Source organism: Acinonyx jubatus, chromosome A2 (genome assembly GCF_027475565.1).
Source record: "Acinonyx jubatus isolate Ajub_Pintada_27869175 chromosome A2, VMU_Ajub_asm_v1.0, whole genome shotgun sequence".
Taxonomy (NCBI): domain Eukaryota; kingdom Metazoa; phylum Chordata; class Mammalia; order Carnivora; family Felidae; genus Acinonyx; species Acinonyx jubatus.
The window spans coordinates 120,147,631-120,173,048 of NC_069383.1; the positions used below are offsets into that span (position 1 = coordinate 120,147,631).

Below are 25,418 nucleotides of genomic sequence, written 5' to 3' on the forward strand. Positions count from 1 at the left end.
AAAAACATTTGAAATTAATCACGGAGTACTGCCAATGACAATTCAGGGGAAAAGAGGCCTCTGTTGCGATGTAAGGGATTTGGCGGAGATTGAAGAAAATCTCTGACAGTCAAGACTAATGAACAATGAGGAAAGCTTTCCTGAGAAACTGTTAAGAACGCATTCTAGGCTCCAGAGCCCGTCTGCCTGAGCAGATCTAAGCACCAAGCTCAGACTACCGTGCCTTTTCATATGCTTTGTGAGGTCTCTCCCAGAGCTGAGACTCTATGTGGGATTATTTTTAATTTTTAACAGCCTTATCCAACAATATCCACCTGCAACTACCAGGAAAAACACATTTTGTCACTAACTTGCTTTGCTTGAGCTGAGGCACTGACTCCTTTCCAAACAGGAAATGGATAAAAGAAAATTAAATCCAACAGGCAAAGGAGAGAGCTTGGGAGAATTTAATTCTAGGGACTAACATCTAAGATGGAGGGCAACAGTGTGCTCTAGGAGTTTATCTGCAGCCCCAACTTTTGTATGGGTAAAGGAAGAAGGGAGTGGGGGGGGTGGAGAGGAAGAGAGAGGAGGGATGAAGGGATAGAGAAACAAAGAAAATACAATGGTTCTTTTAATACCCAAAGGCTCTGTCTCCTCCTTGCTATACACTCCTCCAATATCTTATAGCGCTACCTTAACAAACCCACAACTTGTTGATCTATCTACACTCAAGTAGGAACCAACTAGAGAGTACCAAACATCTCAGTTCAAGAAAAAAGAACTCTGAATAGAATTTGTCCTCTTCTAACTACTTTTACCTGCAAAGTCTTCCACATCACTTTCAAAATAAACCCTGACCTGATTCTGGTCTGAGATAAATAGCTCAGCGTCTGAGCTCAGTTCAGCTTCAGACCTGCCGGCAGACTGAAGAAAAATTGAAATTGCATGAAATGCACTCTATCTGGACCTGTGACTGAGCCACAGCGTCTTCATGTTCTTTGTGTTCAGTCGGCGTTTGCCACCTAGTGGGAGGAAAGGCACATGTACAAAAGGCTGTCAGACAAGAGCTAGTGTGCGTGGGGCTCATTGGTGCTGATGAATTGAGAAGGACAAGCCCAAGAAGCTAAGTAGGATTCCGGGTGAAGATTCCCACGAGCACTGGGTGCCAAACCCAGGGAAGTAGGTGACCCAGAACAGAATCAAGTTTCCTCCCCCCAACTTTTACAACTCCAGCTTTTCTCCCCAAGTTTCCTAGCCAACAAGAGGGGGAGGGTTGCAAAAAAACTCCTTCCTGCCTCTTTCCAGGGGCAGGAGCTGTGCTGATGGCCTTGGGGGTACAGGATGAGCCCCCCCAACCCCTCCTCCCCATGAAGACTAACCACCCATGCACCATTCCAGAGCAGCCAGGACAATGCAGTCCAGACCTGCACCCAAGCCTACTGGCACATTCCACCACCATGGCATGTAAAAGCATGAGAAAGATAAAGAGATGACTGAACTCTCAGAGACCCGAACCAGGTGATGAGTTAGGACCATTCTCTGGTTCTTTACTGGTCCAACAAAGATCATAAAATCTCCCCTAACTCCTTCACGCAGCTGCTGTGCAGCCCAGATGAACTTGTGGACATAAAGGCACTAAAAATGTTACTGATCTGATGCAACTTACATAAATGCTGCTTACTGAGAGCTTACTAAGGGGCCGCGTCTTATGCACACATTACTTCGTCCTTACAACAAGCGTATCTATCCACCACTCTTACAGGTGAGGGAATGGAGGCCCAAGGAGGAGCAAGGAGCTTGTTTAGTCACACAGCTTATATGTGATGGGTCTCCCATTTAAACCCAGGTCTGCCTCTCTTCCCTGCCCTGCTTTTCATCATTATGTTCTTCCTCTTGCACTACAAATGCCAGACCTCCCCTTGCACATCAGCAGTCCAGGAGAGCAACCCCATTACTCACAGAGCTCAAGGTTCAATTGCACATCGGCTCTCAGGGACAGAAGCCACAGCTCTCCTTCAAAGTAATCTCAGAGGGGAGACTTGCTGTGTGTGACAACTCCGATGGCAGCACTAATACCCATAGATTCAAGTCACGCAAAGCCAATTTTTTCTCTCAAAGTAAAGAAGGTGCAGGGACGAGAGCTGCCTTATGAAAAATAATACTGCTTCCAGCCCAAGCCTCCCAAGACAAGCCACATGAACACCGTGCACAGATGGTGGGCAAAGATTTTCCTGCACATTGGCAGAAAGTTGGACCAGGTCAGTGCTGTCTACCTTCCAGTTAGTTGCAAGGGCAGCTTTTACAATGAGCTCTACAGATTAAAGGAGCAGGACACCCCTGAGCTCCCTCAAGAACTGGGAAAGACCAAGTACAGGAATTAATGATGTGATGCCCTTAGAACTCCTCTTCTTTCCTTCCAAAGCTAACATTGTATTCAAACATAACTACAAGGTTCACCCTTCCCACAGAATTCGTACTTTCCAAAGACAATTGCATTCTGTATTATCTGCACCCCAAACCCCTTTATTAAGGTATCCACTTGAAAACCTTTCAATTCTTTCAAAACTTTACCCCCCAAAAACAAGTAACCTCAATACCTCCTACCATATCCCACCAGAGATGACCACATGAACACACCATGTCAAATACAGTAGCAAATGTTTGCTTTGTTGTTGTTTTTTTTTCACCCTAGACCAGAATGAAGCACTCCACAAGAGAAGTGTTCTATTGATATCCATCATTTTCATGTAACACAACCACTGCCCTCTTTAACCCGTAATTGTAGACAACTCAACCCCCAAGGGCCTCCAAGTCAGCATGAATTGGCAATATGGCCTCCAAAGAGAGATCCTGTTGGCATTAAATTTCAAACCAAATTATAAAATCTATTTCTGAATTTGCATAAAGGACAGATGGATAGACAACTGAGCATCTAAGCAGATGACAGGAGCACCATGCCTCATGTGTTACCTCCATCACCTACATGATACTATCCACTTCACAAACTCATTCCTTGAAAAAATCTGAGACAGTCATAGTTTGAGGTCAACAGCAATAGAACACTCATTTGTAGAAGACCGACTTCTAAGGAGCCATCCCTGTCTCTAACCTAGGGGCATTCCCAAAGATACCATCAGCTTCTCCCACTTAAAGGTGGAGATCGCTTGACTAAGCACACAGAAAGGGCATCATCACTGGAAGTCTTAGACCAATGGAACACAAGGAGTAATGACTGCCTTCAAGGGAAGCATAGAACAAGACCCTCTTTTAAGGCTCCCTAATGGCTCCCCTTCCCCAGCACTCAGTGACAAGTGGCAGTTTCTTAAACAGGGTTCCAGATCACTTGGCCTCACCCTACCAGATGGAGACAAGAAGGCTCTTGCTCATACTTACTGAGGGCTGAAACTCCAGGCATTCTTCCTCAAAGTCAGGGTCTACCTGATGAAAAAGAATCATTAGGAAATTAAAACATCCATTGATTTCTCCAGGACTCGGCCCCACTTGCAGAAGACTTCAAGGCCCGCGAACATCTCTGAACAGCTAAAATCTTGTCCCTTCCCTCTGTTTATGAAACCGGCATGCCACAACCACACACGTCACATAAGTACAACACACATGGAACGATCTACCAGTTACCAATAGACGGCTCTCAAGTGTCGACAGAAGAACACAATGAATTCACTAGCAAAGCAACAGTTAAATGCCTGAAGTAAATAAAAGATCAGTATCCAGTCACTGATAGTCCTGCTTCGTTTTAGTTAGAAATAAAAAAAAAACTAGAAATAGTTTTAGTTCGTGGCCTCCAGCAAGAGTTACACTCGCTTCAGAACATAACAAATAATGCAACCAACAAGGAGCTTTGGCAAACCATGTAATCAACATTTCCTCGCAGCTGGTTAGCTGGGTCCAAAATTCTGTATGGCACCTTTTTAAATTTCAATTTAGTGTTGATCTTTGGTTCTTAAATATTTCAAAATCATCAGTTCCTCAAGTATCAGGCATCCCAGGGGATTCAGGACATTTAGATTCAGCCTTCCTCGGGGTCAGGTGTGGAAGCAATACTGATACCCAGGCATCACACTGAGAATCTCTGAGCCATTCCACCGTGAAACCAGACAACAGGAGGTATCTTTTGATGTACATCTAGAATCTGATATGAGTAGGTATTGTACATCTTCCAGCAGATCAGAGTAAAACTCAGCATCTGTCACACAGTATGATGGCTCCTTAACTTAACACAAAAATTAAGAAGTAAATTCCTCCTGTCCTTCAGCTTTGAGTTTTGCCTTTCCCCAAAAGCCTTTTACAGACATTTAAGCTAAAGTTAATTTCCTTGATTTTTGGCATTCCTGCAAGTAAAAGATAAGGCCCTGCCTATTTCACTAATGCCTGAAAACCACAATACTTTATAAAGTTGTCTAATTCTTTATGTGTCTTAATGCTTCTGGCTTTACAAAGCATGTTTCCCTACAGCTGAGTCCTGGACATTCATGTTAGGAGCAGGGTTGGTAGATAAGATGTGGGGAGAACAGAATGCAAGAGCAAAAATTTCTATAATCCTAAAATCCAGATTAGCATTCTTTTCTTTAAAAACAAATCTACTCTCTTAACTTTCAAATATAAAGTACAGTATTAGTAACTACCATCATCATGCTGTACATTACATTCTCATGATAGCAGTATCTTCTAACTTACTTTCTCCCCCACATCTTGATCAACATCCCTGTGAAGTACTAAAATGTGTTTATCATCTTTACCTTTTCTTGTCTACAAGCAGGAAAATGAGGCAGGAGGAAACAGAAAAGCAGAAGGAAAAACAAGGTGACTGAGCATTACCCCAAGTGTCTAACTACCCAATGGCCACAGGTAAATGAAGAAAAAGCAACGTATCGGCCTTGAAAGAGAGAGACACGGAGGCCGCTACTTACCTCTGCTGCTAAGTAATGCCCAGTAGCAAGATGCTTGAAACGGAAGAGGCTATTCCAGTATCCGGCTCCACCCCGGCATGGGTCATGTTGGACTACCTGCAAGGGGAGGAATGATTAACAGGAATAGAAGAAATGTCAACCCATGCTAAGATAACACGGACACTTCACACATAGATCACAGTTCAGGAGTCATATCTATTAGCCGAAAATCTTCTAAGAAAGCCACTGCAATGATCATATGTAATGTCAGAGCTCAAACATATGGAAATGTTATGCTTCTCCTAAGAAGATAGTCTCCAAGTTAATACAAAATGCTTATAGTAAAAAGTTGAAGGGAAGGGGTGCCTGGGTGGCTCAGTCGGTTGAGCGTTCGACTTCAGCTCAGATCATGATCTCATAGCTCGTGAGTTTGAGCCCCGCATCGGGCCCTGTGTTGACAGCTGAGAGCCTGGAGCCTGCTTTCGATTCTGCGTCTCCTTCTCTCTCTGCCCCTAACCCACTCGCATTCTGTCTCTGTCAAAAATAAACATTAAAAAAAAAATTTTTTTTTTAAAGTTGAAGGGTTTTCAGGTTATTAGGTTTAATGATAATGAAGTAGAAGATTCCACAATTCATCCATAAAAGACATGACAAATGAAAAGAAATTTCAGAGAAACTGTAAAAGCATGCTTATGCTGGTATTCATGTGCTGCAATACATAGATAGACCTATGCTCTGAAACTTGAAGCTCAGAGAGCCAGGGGTCAATTTACCCTAAAAATCCATGTAACTTCAGCGTCTGGTCATGATAGAGTAACTGGCAATGGCAGCTGATGTCATGAACAATTAGTCACTGCACAAAATATATAAACTTGCCACAGACACCTAGAATACCTAGAAAACTGGATAAAACATAGGAAACAACTGTGTTCAGATGATGGACAACAGGTAGTATATAACTGTGATCCCTGAGTAAAGGGAAACAAAGTGATCTCCATGATTTGTCCAGCTTTCTGCTTTAAGGTCCTCTCTGGATGATACCACTGAGAGGGCGAATCCAAGCAGAAGACACTGGTCTGAGTCGAGGAGGCAAATCAGAATTTAGGGAGACTGAAGTGTCTGGAATGTGTGGGGGCAGAACACAAAGCTTCCCACAGAAGCTCCAGACATCTATGCAGGGGCCCCCACCAGTCTTTGGTTGATTACAAAGTTGCGGATGTGTAAGGTGAAACCAGAAGGCCAAATGAAAAATAACAAGGAAGCTGTGAGGTCCACGTTCTCAGAGCTCATTCTCAGAGCTGGGATGTGTTCTGGGAGACTCCATGGAAAACCTGGGGCATTCAGTAAAAATGTCAAAAGGGTGACACCTTAGTATCAGGGCCAATCCAGGCCTTAAAAAAGGACTGTAACATACTTGATTTAACAAAGCTTTAAAATAAGCCTCCGAAGCATCGAACTCATTCACAAGTAACTGTACTGTCTGACAAAACAAAACTCAAAACTTTTTTCTTTTTTAAAGGAAAGATTTTTTTTTTTAATGTTTGTTTATTTTTGAGAGAGAGACAGAGTCTCTCGCAGAGAGAAAGGGAGACACAGAATCTGAAGGGAGGCTTCAGGCTCCCAGCTGTCAGCAGCACAGAGCCTGATGTGGGGGGCTCAACCTCACAGACCGTAAGATCACGACCTGAGCCAAAGTCAGATGTCCAACTGACTGAGCCACTCAGGCGCCCCAAAACTCCTTAAAAGAAGGCAACAGAATGCAAACACTCCACATAGAGTGCACTGTCTCTCTCCCTCTCAGTGTTTTTTTTTGGCACTAGTATCCAAATCACACATGAAAGTCATTCAGACTCTTTTCATAAAACTCTGTGTGGAGTACAATGGTGGCATCAATGACCAAGGTCTGGCTCACAAGGAGTTTATAACCTAGCAAGATTGATAGTGTCTCTATGTAAACCCTAACCCTAAAGAACTACCAACAAGTGCTAGGTGTATAAAGAGAAGGAGGCAAAGCGGAAAATATGGAAGAGGAAGGAAATGAAAACTTCACATAGATTCCTTTCATAATAAAAATAGCGCAGATTTTTCTATAAAACAGGCAAGTTTTATACCTGAGTATTACAACATCCACAGTAAAGGGGAGGTTAAGACAATTCTTTAAATGGACAAAATATGAGAACAAAAACTTCAGTGAAAAAGATGCATTGATGAAAAATAAACACATGAAAAAATGCTCAATATCATCTGCCATCAGGGAAATGCAGATTAAAAGCATTAAGACGGGCACGTGGGTGGCTCAGTTAGTTTAGCGTCTCTTAATTTTGGCTCAGGTCATGATCTCACTGTTTGTGAGACTGAGCGCCACATCAGGTTCCGCACTGAGCATGAGCCTGCTTGGGATTCTCTCTTTCTCCTCTGTCTGCTCCTCCCCAACTCTCTAATAAACATGTGAAAAGAAAGCACCACAAAATTTCACCACACACCTATTAAAATGGCTACCATGAAAAAGACTGACGTGCCAAGTGTTGGTGATGATGTGGAAGAACTGGGACTTTCATACTCCGCTGGTAGGAATATAAAACGGTACGAGCACTCTGGAAAGCAGTTTGGTAGTTTCTTTTAAACATATATCCACCATATAATCCAGCTATTCCTTTACTAAATATTTAGCAAAGAGAAACGAAAGCTCATGACCATAAAGAGACTTGTACACATTTAAAACGCCCACAGAAGCTTTAGTTGTAAAGCCAAAAGTTGGATCAACTCAAATGTTCATGAACAGATGAATACATTGTGGGATACCTTACGGTGAAATACGACTCACCAACAGAAAGGAATGAACTATTGATACATGCAACAACATGAATCTCAAAATAATTATGCAGAGTGCAAAAACAAGACCAAAAAAGGTTATATACTGTCTGACTCCATTTATTTTAAAATTTTTTTTTCAATGTTTTATTATTTATTTATGGGACAGAGAGAGACAGAGCATGAACGGGCGAGGGGCAGAGAGAGAGGGAGACACAGAATCGGAAACAGGCTCCAGGCTCTGAGCCATCAGCCCAGAGCCCGACGCGGGACTCGAACTCACGGACCGCGAGATTGTGACCTGGCTGAAGTCGGACGCTTAACCGACTGCGCCACCCAAGCGCCCCTGTCTGACTCCATTTATACGAAGTTCAAGAACAGACAACACCCAACCATGGAGATGGAAATCAAATTACTGGTTACTTTTCTAGGAAAAAAGACAAGACAGTTCTGAAAAGGAGGTTCAAGGGAGACTTCTAGGTGCTACTAGTCTTCTAGTTCCTGACCTGGGTGTTGGTTACATGACTGTATGTGTACGTAAAAATTCATCAAGTTGTGTCTTTTTGACCTGGGCACTTTATGTCTGCTGTATCTCAATAAAAACATACAACAGTTGAAGGAAGGAAAAAGAGAGGAGGCAAGCCAAGACAAAAGCATGTACCCCAACAGCTGCAGTTAAGTAGAGAGGAGGACTTTGGGGGAGGGGCCATGTCCCTGCTGATCAGGCCCTAGTCACCTCTGTCACCAAGCACTCATGCCACTGACTCTTGGGTTCGACCTCATCTCTCTCCACCTCCGCTCAATAAATGACACACCGTGAACAGAATCATCTATCTCCTCAAGCGGCACACTGACTACATTACTCCCCTTCTCAAAACTACTCTCCAAGCTCCTCCCCTGCTTATGACTTAAATCCCAGCTCCTCACAGCCTGGGTATGAGCCCTGCAACCTCTGGTCTCTAAAACCAGTTTGTTTCATTTCCCTGCCTATCCTTTCCACCCCACCAAAAATGGGATGTTAAGCCTGATCTCCAGACCGTCTCACATTCCCAATTCCGCACCACTGTCTGATACGAAGTGACCTTCACTCTGTGTATCTCTGCCTTTGGAAATACACATCACTCTCTAAGTACCAGCTCAAATGTTACCTTCTTCACCCAACCTGAACTCCTCCCTCCCTCATCTCGATCTCCAGAGCACGGGGAACGTGCCTCTACCCACTTCGCCATCCAGTGATCTGGGTATCTTTCTACCCTATCAATGACAGGAGACACCTCTGTATCATGCTGAGTAGGAGGCGCTCAATAACATATTGTTGTGACAGACAAATGAGCAAGGGAAATTCGACACAGAAGGAAAAGATGATACGATGCCTAAGAGAAACAAAGGTCCAGTTCCAGTTGCCAGCTTGCTTCCAAAGTAGACATCATTTTCCTCCAGCAGCACATCCAGCTTCCTTCAGATATGGTATGAAACACTTGTTTATCTGCCATCCTGACCCATTTTTGGAAAGAGGTGGGCTTATGTACCCTACAGGCCCACGAGTCCTCGCTCTCCCTCTCTGGCCCCACCTCTTACCTCCACCTCCCACAGGGCCTTTGAACTCGTGGCAGATGTAGCTGACTGCCGGCCTGTAGTTCTCAAGAACACATGCTGCTTCTTCCTGTGCTCATCACAGGTGAGGAACTTCTCCTGCTCCGCATGGAACAGCCTTACCACGTCACCCTGAAAGTCAACGCATGGAGGAATTAAGGGAAACCAATTCTAAAAGAGAACTTAGCTGCTGCCCCATATAGAGCCGAGTGCTGGCGGCCCAGAAAGTATCCAACTCACCCCCTTCAGTATGTCATCTTTGTTATCGCTCCATTTCATGAAAAGGACAATTTTCCAGCTAGTATTGCAGTTGACAGAATTTACCTGGAAAACAGATGACAGTTATTATTTTGTTTTCAATGTCCCTCACAACAACTGTGTCTTCCAGCCCCAAAGCCCTAACATTAAGATCACAGGAACTGCAAATTCAACTGGCCTGTCAGATGGGTTTGGTAATTGATGGTGCATTTGTGCCAACCACCATGTATGCCCAAAATGACTCCAGGAAACTTGCTCCCTGACCTTCTTCTCCAAGTCTCTTGTTCTGTAGCCGAAAAGTAAAAGCTCAATAAAAACAAGTACTAATAAAAGCTATAAAGGTAAGAAGCGTCCAGGGAATACATTCTGAAATGTGAATGATCATCACCAAAAGCAGCAGCCACTGCCGGAACACTAATTATGTGCCAGGCGTGGGGCTACCATCATGCCCATTTCAGAGATGGGAAAACTAACGCACAGGGAGATAAGGGAGATGCACACTAACTAACCTACAGACATGGAGCTAGGGAATGGCAGATAGGGGATTTCAATCCACATCTACTGGACTCCAGAGCTGATGTTTTCAACCATTAGACAAGTACTTCTGTCACAATCAAGTCACTGTCCTTTTGTCTTATAATTACCAATTTGAGACCAAGGAGAGGTCCTGCCAAAAGCAACCTAACACTCTTGCAAGGTTGCTGATGGCCTGTAGCAAACCCACCTTAGTCAGCCAAAGGCAGGCTCTTAAGGGAGACCAATTGGAAAAAGGTGCCCCTCTGGCCAGAAAAATTTTGTACCAGGGCACTTTTCTGGCTGAACAAATTAGACAACAATCCCCCAGTGATATGAGGCTTAGTACACTTGAGCCCCAGGGTAGCTACCAGCCCTCACCCACCACCCAATGCCTAGGCTTGCACACCACCACGTGACAACACTGATTCTGGGCTTTGATTGCTTACCTGAAGAAGAGGTATGCTGCCCCAAGTCAGTCATGAGGTCACTTTCAGCACGCACATGTTTTGGCCCCAGGAAGGACTGCTCTTATAGCATATGCCTACCCACAAGCCATAATGGAGTTTCCCTTACCTCATTGCAGCCTGGGTTATCCACCAGCTGATGGCTGCTGGCATGTAGGGGCTGGCCAGCATTGACGGGGTTCAGTACAACCTTGTCACCTATGACCACCTGGCAAGGAAGAGACCAATAGAGCTTTTCACCAAACAGGTCAGAAGTGGTGGAGGGCAGGTGAGCATTCTTAGTCTTCCCCTTAAATGTGGCACATCCTAAGCCAGCAGAGCTGAAGCTTTCGTAGTGCGGGCCAGGCACAGAAGTCCGATAGCACCTGTCCAACCCCTGGAGAAATGCTACAACCAGCATAAGACGCCACTTCCGGCTGTCAATATCCCCTTTTCCCTATGTTAACAGATACATATAAATAAGCCCTAACTAAATATTTGGAGTAGAAGCAGAATACTGTCTGAAGGAAGTCTATCTCTGAAACAATAAAGCTGTAATTTTATAGATCTAAAGCAATGACTTTCATACTTTTTGGGGGGCAAAGTCACATTAAGAAATACTTCTCCATTATATTCCAGTCATACCTATTTATGTGCACATATGTGGGTGTATGTGTACATATATAGATATACACGTTTATATTTACCTGAAACAGAAGTTCCCTCCCTAAAACAATACTTACCTCATTATGTTTAGGACAGCTTGATACTATCTATTCTATTCCACTTACTAAAATGAGAGTCACAAGCCACTAAACTGATCTCGTGGCCCACGAATGGATCAACACTTGTTGTCTGTAAAACACTGTCCTAAAAAGGATAACCAACTGCTCAAGTTCATCTTATCCTCTCAACAAAGGCACAGCTAAATAGATATGTTTGAAGGATAAGAAAGCTAAGGACTTGCTGAAATTCAGGACAAAGCACATTTGTCTTTTATTATGAGGGTAGAAGGTAGGAGAACAGAAACGATGGTTTCCAAGAAGGAAAACTCATTTATTATCAGTTTGATACGTTTGGGGAGTATATACAATTAAATTTTCCCTAATTCCAACTATATATAAGTACCTCAAAAAAAAGCCAAAACTTTTGGTGAACACTAAGCTTTACTGGATTAGTTCTTCTATTCTCAGCTGAGGATCAATATTTACTATAACTGGGAAGGAATAGAGTGCTTCTGTATGCTTCTGGTATGACGTATATAATGTAATACACCCACCAATATATAAACTAACACACATGCTGTCCAAAGCTTGTAAGCTTAAATGGCAGTACTGAAAATAGCAAAATCCAGTTTTAGGTTAAGGCTAAATGAGCATTTTGAAGAGATTTCAAGCTGTTTAAGGGCACATTTTATTCTGGTAAAAAAAAAAAAATTACTATTTTGGAATCTTTAACAAGGTCAGAAATGCAGCCTGATGGCATTTAAACACACTCATTGTCAACTCTATGCCCACATAATGACGTGCTAATGTAGCTGACAAATAGCAGAACTGTTCTAAGTCACATGAAGAAGTATCTCAGTGGCTTTATATCCTAATGATCTGTTAGGAGAGGAGCCAGCTCAGGACCAAGTGCAGTCACTGAAATGGGATGGAGAGCCTACAGGCTTATCGACAAAGAAACAAGTGAAGACAATCCTAAAATCCATTCTCTTTCCCTGCTGTATCTCCTTATTTTCTTTCCTCCTTCTTTACTAACTTTATTTCCAAAATAGAGAAGCATTTCTATTCCACTACGGATCTAAAATGACAGGAACACTGCCCAGGACATTAATATATGAAAGCTGTTTTCGTGAAGTTACTGAAGTAATGGGCTATTCATACAATTTTTTTTTTTTTCTCAGAAACTCCGTAGGAAAAACATAGCTACTGTATTTAGGTCACACTTCTCTCCAAATTTCCCTGTTTTCCCAAACACTGGTTTCCATAGTGATTCCCCTCTCTTCACACAGGATAAGTCTCTGGTTCCAAGTACAAATTCTCCTAGTTGACTTTTATATACAATTACGGTTTGAGGCATGGCACGGGCACTTCCCAGGCTGGGACTTCACACTTACACTGTCTCCGATGGATCGCAGTTTGTAGAACGGCTGAATATAAAACCAGGACCCTTCATTTCCAGCTTCGTCCAAAGTCACTCTCATGGCATTCTTCTCCAGGAGCGCTGGAAGCCTCTTATTCACAGTTAGGTATTTATTACTTTTCAAATGCAGGAGCTGAAAACCCACCGAGAGAATAAGGTGAGTGCAAGCATATCTCTGAATCTCTAGGATTTCTCTCTCAGTCAGATAAATATGTATCAAACATTCCTTCCACCCCTGAGCTAACTGTGAAGTTACAGAGCCATAAAACTGCCTGAGGTAGAGAGTAATTAGAAAACAACAAAGAGCAAAAGGAGAAGAAGTTGAGGGAAGAAGAAATATTTTGTTTTTTCCCCTCAACATGGCCCTGGACAAGATGGATGTTGCTCAGGTCAAGCGCACCATCAGCAAGGTAAACCACTCTGCCATCTGTTAACATCTAATTCCATGTAAAGGAGCTGAGGAACTGCTATCTGAATATCCCTGACCCTAATATGGAGCTAAGGAAAGGCACCTCCGAGCACAAGAAATAGTTTAAGTGAATACCCTGTAAGGGGTAATCATTTCATGTGGAAGAACATGGCTGCTATAAATTTCCACTTTGAATTGCTAAGTACTTAATTCTTTAGAATTAAGGGTTATAATTAAGGGTTCCCAATTAATGGGAAACAACTTGTCTCAGAGTAGGTCTACATCAAGAAGCGTTGATTAATGCTTCCCGACTTAACAGGCTGTAAGAGAAAAGGAAGGGTGAATAAAAGACTGCCAAATCCTGAAAAAATATTAAGACTGGCAGGGAACTTCATTGCCAACTGCCAATATCTCTTTTTCCTATGTCAATACATACAGTGTCTAGAATATGCCTAGATAGTCTACATTCTTCTACCAGCATTGTTGGGGTGAAGGAGTAACTTGTCTGATTTGTGAGCCCGGCCATGATACACAGGGGAAGGTGATACCCTCTTGACATCTTCATTGTTACCCTGGTGAGTGGCCCCTGCTCCTCCACACACCTGTCCAGGTGCTGAACTCACTTGGTTTATAAACTGACATTATCTACAGATGGATCCCAAGATCCAGGCTTTGAAGAAGGCATAATAAATAACATCAGCTAAAATGTATTCAAAGCTTACTTTGTGACAGGTACCTCTCAGTTATTCTTGGAAACAAATACCATTATTATTCCCATTTTGCTGGTAAGCAAACTGAGACATTCCATTTCTTGCTATAAATCTCACAAAATCTGAATTGGAATGCACTTTAGGGCTTACATTCTGAGCTCCTGTCCCCATCTGTCATCTTTAGTTCAAGCCATATTCTCTCATCTTACCACATCATGGAATTCTTCGCTCTGACTGTGAACGCATTGGCCTGGCCCAGCGATAAAGCAGATACTGAACTCTGGGCCCACCTGGCCCCCTGTGTCCTTTCTCAGCCAGATAGAATTTGAAAGGGAGGCAGAGAGGGACTGGCAGGATTTGAAAGCCACTTTACTATTCCAGAAGACCAAATAATAATAATCCATTTAAACATAAAACTTTGCTGTTACCCATGTGGCAATTCTAGTTTTCCCATGCTCCAGTTTATCACTGCTCTCTAATAGAAATAACAATGGGAAAGAATACCTTTGTAACCAGAAGGTTTAAATGTTAAGTAAAATCTTTCAGAGAGGGAAATAATGAAGCAAGATAACCAAATGGGTCAGGTCCTCAAAAGTTAGTAACTATTACCCTTTGTCAAAACTAGCTGGCAACTAGATAAACAGAAAAAGGCTACATTTGGCCCTGGATATCTTCACACACTATTTTCTGCAAGGACAGACCCAGAAAGATTTTCTTAGCAAAGCCTTCAGTAGCTCTTTCCTAGATTGTGTTTTATCCCCACACCAACTCTAAAGGCACAAGGGATAAACAAGTAAAACTTACAAACCTGTGAGACAAGACTTGGGACCTATTCACCAAATATTCTACCTGAAGGCCCAGAATTGCTCTTATTACCCCTATGACCAGCTCTTGAACCAACAGATAAAAGTTACAGGGAATCCAACTTTCACCAATAGGAAGAACCTTCAAGGAAGGCATGTGAAACAGAAGTGCAGTGGCCAGGCTGGTTTCCAGGTGGGGAAATACCCACTTTAAATATCTGCATAGAACTTAAATCACCAACTACGGGGCAGAGTAGTGGGTTCCCGCACTGACAGAAGGCCAACTCAAAAGCAAGCCCAAGAGACCACCATATAAGAACAAACACTAGACCTTTTGCAACAGTCTGTCTCCATGGAGTTGGAACCTTGTCCAAACCCGATCTCACGTGCTTGTTTTTTCAGTTTTATTCTCTGTAATGCTCCAGAGGAGAAGAGCAGCCATGACCTACCTGGATCACGTTGCCATACTGGATTACGGTCCCAAGCAATTTCCTGTTTTCTGTCTCATTCTGCTTCTTTTCCAAGTCTGCAGCATGCTACACACGGAGAAAGGAGACTGGTCACAAACAGGAAACAATGGCTTATATTTCTCCTCAATGATGCAAAACCAATGTTGCCGGTTTTATACGAGAACCACAAATATAAGCAAATACTGTACATAAATATGCCCTGAGGCTATGCAAAATGACCAAGGGGTTCAAGAGGCTAACCCCCTATGCCCTTGTTTTGTTGGCCTTTTTTGCTGTTTTAAAATGTATTTTTTTTTCTTTCAGGAATTCACTGACATCTGCTTAGGTTAAGACTACGTCAAAAGCTTATATATTTTTGAAAAAAATAGGGTAGGGGTGGGAGAGAATTTACATAGCCTTTTTATGATTTGTAAAAATCCTCTTTTAAGGTTTCGCAGAAAAATAAAACTAAATTTAAATGCTGGTTTTGGGTGATTTCTGGATCTGTGTCCTGGAATGCATTATTTAATATTCATGATCCTCAGTTTCTACTTTCATAAAATGAGGATAAAAAGAGCACCTACACCTCAGAGGAATCACGTACCATTACGTCTGGTCATTGCAGCATTTATGGAGTTATTATTGTTAGACATTATTATAATTTAATTTTCATAGTAGCTTCCTGAGGGATTATTCCCATTTAAAAACTTTTTTTAATGTTTTATTTATTTTTGAGAGAGTGCAAGCAGGGAGGGGCAGAGAGAGAGGGACAGAGGATCTGAAGTGGGCTCTGGGATGACAGCAGCAACCCTGATGTGGGGCTTAAACACACCAAACACGAGATCATGATCTGAGCCCAAGTCAGACGCTCAACTGACTGAGCCACACAGGCGCCCCATCATTATCCCCATTTTAAAGAAGAGAAAACAGGTTCCAAGATTAAAGAGTTTATTCAACACTACACAGCTGGATAATGGGTACAAAAGGGATTTGTTATACTGTTTACTTCTGTGTACACTTGAAATTTGGGACGCCTGGGTGGCTCAGTTGGTTAAGCTTATTACGACACTTGGTTTCAGCTCAGGTCATGATTTCATTGTTTCCGGAGTTGGGGCCCTGTGTTGGGCTCTGTACTGGCAGTGCAGAACCTGCTTGGGATTTTCTGTCTCCCTCTCTCTCTGCCCCTCCTCCACTCACACTGTCTCTGTATCTTTCAAAATAAATAAACAAAATTTTTAAAAAATAAATATAAAATAAAAATCACACATCTATATTGCAGTGTAAGTGCACACAGAAGCACACATACACACAATGGAGTATTCCTCAGCCATTACAAAGAATGAGATCCTGCTATTTGTGGCAACATGGGTGAACCTAGGGTGTTGAGGGTGAACCTCAACAAAAAAAGCACAAAGAGACCCATCAATAAGGGCAACAAAGTGGTAGTAGCCAGAAGGGAGAGGGTGAGGGGTAGACAAAGTGAACGAAGAGGACTGGGAAGTAGAGGCCTCCAGTTACGGAATGAGTAAGTCATGGGGATGAAGGGCACAGCTCAGGGAATATAATCATCGATATTGTAATAGTATAGTAAGGGGACAGATGGTAGCTACACTTACAGTGGGCATAACATACGGACTTGTCAAATCATGATGTTGTACACCTGAAGTAATGTAACATTGCATGCTAATTACCCTTCAATTTAAAACAATTATAAAATAATATTGGATATTTTTAAAAATCACAAAGCTACTAAGCAGAGGTAATTCTCAAACCCACATTTGGATTAACTACAAATCTGTAGTTACAAACGGGACTGGGAGACATTACCAGTCCAAATATGGCATACTAGAGAACCAGGTAAAGCTGAAGAGAGGGTTCCTGAATAGTCTGCCAGGGCCATCAACATGAATATTTTTTTCATTTATTTGTACAACGGAGAAAGCACTGTTATCATATTATAACCATGTTGAAGGCGAACTAGTTTTGCCCTAGGCAACAAAGAAACTGTTGATCGCAGCCTTTTCCCCCAAACCTAGACTCGGTCAAACAGAAGTACATTAAGAAGGAACAAATTCAGTATCTGATGGGTAATAAAACCCTGGTGACCAGTTGTAGATTTCAGAACACTTTCCATTGTTCTCTTCCTGGAGTTTCCCTTTCCTTGAGGCCAGATGCCAATGAGTTAAAGGGCCTCTTTCCCAAGGAACAGTCTGCATTTTCATAGGACCCTTCTGGGCTTGGGCTTGGTCCCACACATACTAGCTTTATCATGTTGGCCAGGTTACTTCATCTCACCAAGCCTTCTTGTTCAATATTCTTATTCACAAAATGGGGACAAAAGCAAGTCTTTCTGGGCAGATGTGAAGATTAGAGAAAATAAACTCAATAAATTCTAACCATCATTATTATACGTAAGTTTCTAAAGTTAAGAAATGTTCTAACAATGAGAATTTCAACTGGTGAAGTAAGTTGGCTGGGTGAAGGAGCTCTCCATTTCCTTCAAATTCAGCATCTGCTCCACCTCTACCTTGAATGTAGGTATTTTTAGCTAAGTATGTCTTTTGACAAAAATAAGCTGCAGAAAGCAATTGTAAACCAACAAGAAACCCGTGCTGCAGGAGAGAATGATCTGCCTGTATCAGTGTAAATCACTTTAAGTTTCTCACATCTGTCTCAACCCTGTACAACAATGGTCCATTCAGAGGCTTCCTACCTTCCCTCTCTCTCCTAGAATTAGTTACCAGCCTGCTCTTCTCAGTTACACAATGATAAAATCCACTGGGTTCAAGACACATCCAGAAATAATACCCGTGTGGATGAGATGGTAATCCTAGGCATCCAAACTCCTTCAGCACCATTCTCAGCTCTCCCTTCCCCTGCATCCACATCCTCCCTTCATTTCCTCCCACCTTCTGTTCTGCTTAGTTTCATGCCTGTGCGGCACCCTTCCAGAGATCTCTACAGTATCCACAGGTTTAGCAGGTAGTTTCCCAAACACAATATTGCACTGAATCCACTTGGAAGGAAGGTTTATACTTTTGAGAGAGACATTTGTTCTTTCTGCTAAGTAGTTGTCTCAGCTAATATGGACTAGAAATTCAAGAAAAAAATGTCAAAGTGGGAAAAATCAATACCTTCAGTAAAATAAAATTTAACATTTTCCAACATAGTTTTTGTCTACTCAAAACCCCACAGTAAGTTTTCATCTTTAGTAAATCACAAAGCCGTGTTTCTTGGATTTAAAATGATGTAAAGATTACTGTTTAGAAGAGAAAATTCTCATGGGCATTCCTCTTACTTTTAATTTCCAGTGGCCTCAGTTTAAGTAGCACCAATCTAAAATACTAAGTTCCTACCTATGCCTAGATAGAGTACAAAAGTGGTAACTCAGTGTTTGCTGGCACATCTAAAAACAAGCATCAAGTTAGTCATGAAGAAGGCATTTTTCCATATGAAAAATCAATTAAATACCACCACTTTCACAGATTCAAGGGCATTTGTCTAAAAATATATAAAAAGTAAAATTAGAAAATTATATTGGAAAATAAATAGCTAAGAACCTCACTTAAAATACCCAAAGTCACATCTCTAATTCTGTTTAAAAGACTTAATGATAACCAAGCCTAGGTAAGTATTAAATGAACCAATGCATTAACCTTATGGACCATTCAAAAAATTTACTTTTTCTATAAGCACTCTTTGTTTAAGGAGAAAAGTGTCCAATTTATATTACTTTTTGCTAAATACGTAAAATACCAAATGTATTCATTTGAGTTCACCCATCAGTCCTTAGCTAACTCCTTCCACAAAGCCAAATTAGAGTTTTGGACAAAAATAACCTTCATGATTTTTAGGTTCAACAGGCAAGGCACAGATTGCTACAAAGATAGTAAGGTACTAACTATACCTGGGACCACTGATTAAGGTTGCTTCACCCTTGCACAGAGTGAAATTTTGTCTGTTAAATCCTTTAAGTAAATTCTAAGAAATGGCCCACACCGTAAGATGGTAAACCAATAAATGTATCTAAAGGATAACCTGGCAATGTCGCTCAGAAAGTTTTTCAATGGGTTCAACTTTGATTTACCAATTCCATTTCCAGAAGTTTCTCCTTAAAAGATAACCTTGCACAGACATCAGTCCATAACAACTAGTTTTGACACTGTAAAAACTCAGAATTCTGAATACAACACACCGCACAAGGATTGGCTATGTAGAATTAAAGTACTGGAGTACAATGGAGGAACCATGTAATCATTACAATGAAGGTAAAAGATTCTTACTCATTCATAACATATTAAGTGAATAAAACAAAGTTAAAGAAGGAGAATACAGTATGTTCCCATTGATAGTTCCAAATGTAGAAATACAGGAATGTAATAGGGGGTGGATGGGGGGACACACCAAATAAAAACCAACATTATAGTTGAGGATTAAGATTTAGGGATTACATTATTTTTTCCCCTTTTCTTACTCATGTATATTTTGGAATTATTTGTCTTTAACACTCATGTATGTTATTTCTTCAAAAACCTTTTCATTGTATCTCTGGGACAAATAGCCTGGATTTTTTAAAAAGCCATCTTAAATGTGTTCTTTTTCAATGTTTAAAACCTAATTATTTAAATACCTGTTGCTCTTTTCCCTAACACACTAGGTTGAGGACTGTTTTGTTCTGAGGAAGAAATCACACTTAATGCTACGGCCTCTATCTCCATGGTTCATCATGGATACTACCATGCTCCCCCTAAGCAACATCAAGGTCACCCCTATCATAGCCACCTGTTACTTTATTTCACAGACAAACCATTATTCAATTACTACAGAAAGGTCACAGGAACAGTGGGGAGAGGTTATTTAAGGTCAAAAATCCCTGAACCATGTAATAAGACAAGGAAGATAAGGAATTAAGGCTTCTAAAAACAAGCAATACAAGACTCAGGCTTCTGAGGACAGGAGATGGGTCACTCTTCGGGTTCTTCCTAGCTTGCCCAAACTATGACTTAATGTAATTGACTGTTTTTCAGAACCAAAACAATGTCAGTCAAAATGCTGTGAGCGAACAGTAGTCAAGGCCTGTAGAGCACATTATATGATGTGCAGATAGGAGAAGCTCCTTTTGCCAAGAGACTTTTGAGAAATCATGAGCAGACAAGTTAGAATCCAGTTAGTGCTGTAGAGGGAATGAACACACAGTATCCAGCCACTAGATGTCATTCTCCTTCAGAATGCTGTTTCTGTGTGGCTTATCCTAGTCAAAGGGAAGTCAAGTGGTCTAGACAACTAATTCCTTAAATGGCATTAATTTAAAATAATCTGACCTTTGATTGGGGTACTGCACAGTAGTTGACAAAAATAAAAATGAAAACTCAATGGAGACTGGCCATTAACCCCCAAAGGCAAGTGGCTACCCAAAATACAACATTTTTAATGACTGAACTAAGACATGTACATGACTTTCAGACACTGGGTGGGGGTTGGGGTGGGGGTGGGTGTGGGGGTGGGGAGGTCCAAATAAGCAATAAAAGTAGGAAATGCACAAAGTCAACACCCAAGCCACATCAGGAATCCCAAATCAGGAAAAAGTATTGGTTTCCTTTTAAAAAATATAAAGAATCAACAGCATGAAACAAATAATTGTGTTTTTTTTTTCAAATAAGGAGTTCAGAGTTCTTGCTCACCTTGAGGATTACGTTTTCTCAAACGTAATGTGCAGTTTTTTTTCACAGTTCATTCATGGGAAGGAGCATTGCACGGAATTTCCATTGAAAGGAAACATAATACATATCACAGGTTGCAAACAGCTGACTAAAGAACCCCACTCAGCTTGAGACATTATTGTGCTGAATGCATGCTTTAAACTATAATTGAATTAGTTGCTGACATTTTTAAAAAACTGAGATAATAGACATAAAGCATGAATTTGTAGCTTCTCTTGAGAAAGCAGAAGATGTGGCAGCAGCTCTGAGCCCACCTTCCCACACAGCAACAGCAGGGGAGTGTATCTGCCCCCTGTGGACCCACACACACGCACACTCCACTTAGCAACCAGGCCCACCAAGTTCCCTTTATTCCGGTTGATTATGCTTCCTGCATGATCAAGAGGAATCTTAATTTACAACCCCTGCTGTAAAAAGCATAGGAGAAGTTTTGAGATGTCCTAATAAGATCTCATTGAACAGAATGATTTTCCTTCCAGGAAAAGAAAGGCGGGACAACAGAAGATGCACTTCTTGCAAGATAACCCCACAGGCATAAGCACTAAATAGCTCACATTAGAGACGTGAAAGATTAAACAAACCCATTCAACTGGATTCCACAGTCCCAGATACAGACTTTAGGAGGACCCTGGGTCATCACAGTGATGAGGGGCAGTGGGGGGCACTACTGATGTTGAGTGGACAGGAGCTAGGAATGCTGGGTGCCCTGAAATGCATGGTAAAGTCTCGTTCATCCCGTACAATGTTATGTCTGGTTGACATTCCCATGGGTTAAAAGGTGGTCTGCAATTTCTGGGTCTAGCCCCTAACTCCCCTTTACAGATCAACACAAAGTACAGTTTTATATGGTCTAATTACTACCATTAATACATTTAAGCAAAATGCAAGTCCTATTTAATAACAGGAAGAGTACACTTTGCACTCTTCCTAACACTGCCAAGGACTGCTGACCATTTTGGAAAATCACATTACGAAAAACATGCTTTCTGGTGGCCAGCACTACACACCTACCTGAGTCACCATCTTTGGCTGCCTCATGCATAGAGTTTATACAAATAGGTGAGAGCATTTATTTCCTTAAATCATCTAGAATAATCGTGCCTGAGCATTAATTTACCAGAGCACACGATTATAATATTTATTACTTTTCTGTTATTTCTCCTTTTTTAAAAAACTGGTATCTTCAGGGGTGTCTGGGTGGCTTGGTTAAGCGTCCAACTTCGGCTCAGGTCATGATCTCATGGTCCATGGGTTCCAGCCCCGCATCAGGCTCTGTGCTGACAGTTCAGAGCCTGGAGCCTGCTTCAGATTCTTTGTCTCCCTCTTGCGCTGCCCCTCCCGTGCCACTCCCACCTCCCTTCTCTCTCGCACGCGCGCGTGCACGTGCTCTCAAAAATACACATTAAAAAAACACTGGTATCTTCAGAGGTTGCATTATTTATGAATGTTACTTCCTGTTCATAAAATTACATAATATTTTCTCTTAAGAGGGAGCAATTAGTCTGCTGAGGTTGAGAACGTCGGCCCTGAAACCATGAAAATAATGATGCAATTCCTGAAGTATTCACAACAATCTCTTTGTTTGTACTCTTTCTTCTTCTCCTACTCTCTAACTCCCACAGATGCCTCACATTGAGACTCATCATTTCCTCCTCCGGGAGGCCCTCCCTGACTACCATATCGCTACTGCTTATTCACAAAGATGGATTTGGGTGCCCCTTCTAAGTGTTTCCACAACCTCCTGGGGGCTTTTAGGTTCACCCTGTAAGAGTACTTGCCATGGTGCCTTGTCACCACCTCTTTGTTCTTGATTAGCTATTGAGCTCCCAAAGCGTTCAGATACTATCACAGTTTCATTACCATCACCTAGCACAGTGCTCATTTATTCAGCAAGTATTTCTTGAGCACCTACTACATACCAGACACTATTCTAAGCACTGGGGATACAGTGGTGATCAAGCCAGCCATTGTTCCTCATCTTGTGGAGCTGTCATTCTAATGAGTAAGACAGGGAAGAGTGCTGAGAAAAATCCGAAGACAGGAAAGCAAGCAGGGCATCACTTAGATAAGGAAGTGAGGAGAGGCCTCACTGAGGTAACACTTAAAACAGAGATATGAAGGAGACAAAGGTCTTAACTTAGGAAGAGTCAGGGGAAGAATGTTCTAAGAATAAACAGAAAGCACAAAAGTAGCAAAGTTGTTGGAGCATCTGACTTGTGATTTTGGCTCAGATGATGATCTCATGGTTTTTCTGTCTGAGCCCCGCATCATGCTCTGCACTGACAGTGTGGAGCCTGCTTGAGATTCTCTCTCTCCCTCTCTCTTCTCTCAAAATAAATACATAAACTTAAAATAAAAAAATCTGTAAGAGTCTGTGGTGCTCAAAACAATAAAGTGAAATAAAGCCAGTGGAGCATAATGAGTGTAGTTCAGAAGCCTCAAAGGAGAAAGCACGGTCCAGCAGGCACAAAGTCTCGATTTCATTTTAAGTGCAACAGGAGTGACTGCCTGCGTGCTCTCACAGGATACAACAAGCTCGCCGAGGCTAGGAACCAGGTCTTTTCAGCATACCTAGAGTACCTAACACCCACCTAACATGGTATCACTGAATAAAGATGGTCCTCCACATGTCCCTTCCCTTACCAAATGCAGCTGGTGGTGACTCTGTCATATGTTAGTCCGGGAGACCCAGTGTGAGACATGACCTGGCAAGTTCCATGGTGCTCATAGATACTCTATGTCTTCAACTGTTATCACTAAGTCTCAATAAAGCCTTTTTTTCATTCTGTTGGTAAATATTTGAGTGCCTACTACATATTGTAGGCACGAAGGATACAGCAATGAGCAAACCTGATACAAATCTGTGTCCTCAGATAGTTTACATACTAGTGGCGGTAGCCAGCTGATAAATTAGAAAGATCATGATAAACAACACTGAGAAAAACAAAGCAGGAAAATCCTGGGATAGAAAATGTGTTGCAATTTTAATACCACTACATTGGATATATGTCATGTCTTCTTCTAAACACCTCCAAGTAGTTCCACAGAAATTAGCCTCACAGAAAAATTAGGTCATCTAGATATTAGACACTAAAAAAACTATGTCATCATTTTACAGATGGATAAACATGCACAGAGAGGCTCAAAAACTTGCTTATGGTCACACAGCACATTAACAGTGGAATACACTTCTCTCTTATATGCCAAGATAATAGTCAGGATCAAAATACAATGGTAATAGCTAAAATTTATTAAGCACTTACTACATTCCAGGCACTGTTCATGTACCTTTTATGTTTCATTTCATGTTTGATTTCATTTCACAAGAGTCTCCTGGTGTGGATATTACCATTCCCTTTTTATAAGCAGGGAATGGCACCAAATAGCTAATTAACATCCCCAAGATCAGCATTTAGTGAGTGATGCAGCCAGAATTTGCTTCCAGAACTTATGCTCATAACCAGTACTGCAGCCAGTCATCTGAGAAGTGGAATGGCCAAGCAGAGAGTAACTCTCAAGATATCTCAGGCTGACTATGATATTTCTCTCCTTAGGGTCAAGCTCCCCTTTATCCCTTTCACAAAGGTCATATGAAAGCCAGTACCTAGAGCTGAGGGGTTGTAACGCTAACCCATTTCGCTCAGACACTACCCAGTGGCCACTCCAAAGACCCTCCTCATGGAGAGACCCCTCGCAATACATACGTGCAGTTTGTTGAGCAGCACTGCATCGGTTGTACTGTTGGCCCCTGGCTTGGCAGCTTTCCAGAACTGCTTCTGGGCAGAGTAGCGATTCATGGGACATAGCTTAAAGAGGCAATCTAGAAGTGAAACAAACAAAAATGTTTTTGAGGAAGTATATGCATTCAACATATGAAAAAGCTTTGCCCTTTTATTCATACAAGGCATTACAGATTATATGTAAGTATAAATGACAAGTTACAAGATCCTTTTGGGAACGTCTCCTTTGACCTTTAATCCTCACCACCACAATGGTGGTGCCAATGAGGAAACTGAGGCTTTTAGAAATTAAGTCAATTCATTTGCCATTGTCACCCAGCCAGTTAGTGGCAGAGCTAGGACTCAGAGTCCAGGGCTCTTAAAGCTACCCCCGCTCCCACCCCCCAGTCATCTCCTTTCCTTCATGATGGACAGCTAGAAGGACAGACATCCTAGTTATATGCAACAACACAAGCATTTTCATTTGTAAATACAACTCTCTTCAATCCAACCACACTTTAAAAAAAATACTACAGAAGTCTTTTTGCAGAGACTTCCTAGGGCAGTGGTCTCTTGAACACCATGTACTAGATGATTCTCAGGAAAATAGAACATCTGGGGGTTGTGCTGAGACAGTACATGCCCTTGTCTCTCAGCATCGGCGCATCACAATGTGCTCCCATTTAGGTATGCCTGGGCTCACATGACTTTGTATATTGTCCTAGGTGGTGCAACTGACCCTCAAAAAATAGACTAGCGGCTTCAAAATATTTCTGCCAAGATATCCAAACATCGAAGACAATGGTAATGCAAACCCCACAAATGAAAAAATGGCACAATCAACCATCCTCATGTTCCTCTCGTGAGCCACTATACAGAGAAAATAATGATGATCTAAAAAAACAAAAACACCTAACATCACCTAGATAATAAAAATGATAAAAAACCATTTA

The 25,418-nt window shown here is 41.8% G+C and overlaps 1 protein-coding gene across 8 annotated transcripts in view; it reads right to left on the reverse strand.

The window, feature by feature from the left end:
• Positions 1 to 25,418, reverse strand: part of ITPR1 (inositol 1,4,5-trisphosphate receptor type 1) — a 325,544-nt gene that overhangs the window by 183,512 nt on the left and 116,614 nt on the right. For 5 of the 8 annotated variants that reach the window (XM_053219029.1, XM_027042519.2, XM_053219027.1 and 2 more), the window contains exons 5-12: positions 24,451 to 24,566; positions 15,027 to 15,113; positions 12,630 to 12,788; positions 10,641 to 10,739; positions 9,534 to 9,617; positions 9,279 to 9,425; positions 4,911 to 5,006; positions 3,376 to 3,420 (exon numbers count right to left, since the gene is read on the reverse strand). In XM_053219029.1, coding sequence (XP_053075004.1) covers positions 3,376 to 3,420; positions 4,911 to 5,006; positions 9,279 to 9,425; positions 9,534 to 9,617; positions 10,641 to 10,739; positions 12,630 to 12,788; positions 15,027 to 15,113; positions 24,451 to 24,566 — 833 coding nt within the window. The remainder of the gene's footprint in view (positions 1 to 3,375; positions 3,421 to 4,910; positions 5,007 to 9,278; positions 9,426 to 9,533; positions 9,618 to 10,640; positions 10,740 to 12,629; positions 12,789 to 15,026; positions 15,114 to 24,450; positions 24,567 to 25,418) is intronic. The other 3 variants (XM_053219026.1, XM_027042521.2, XM_053219028.1) reach the window with 1 other exon arrangement.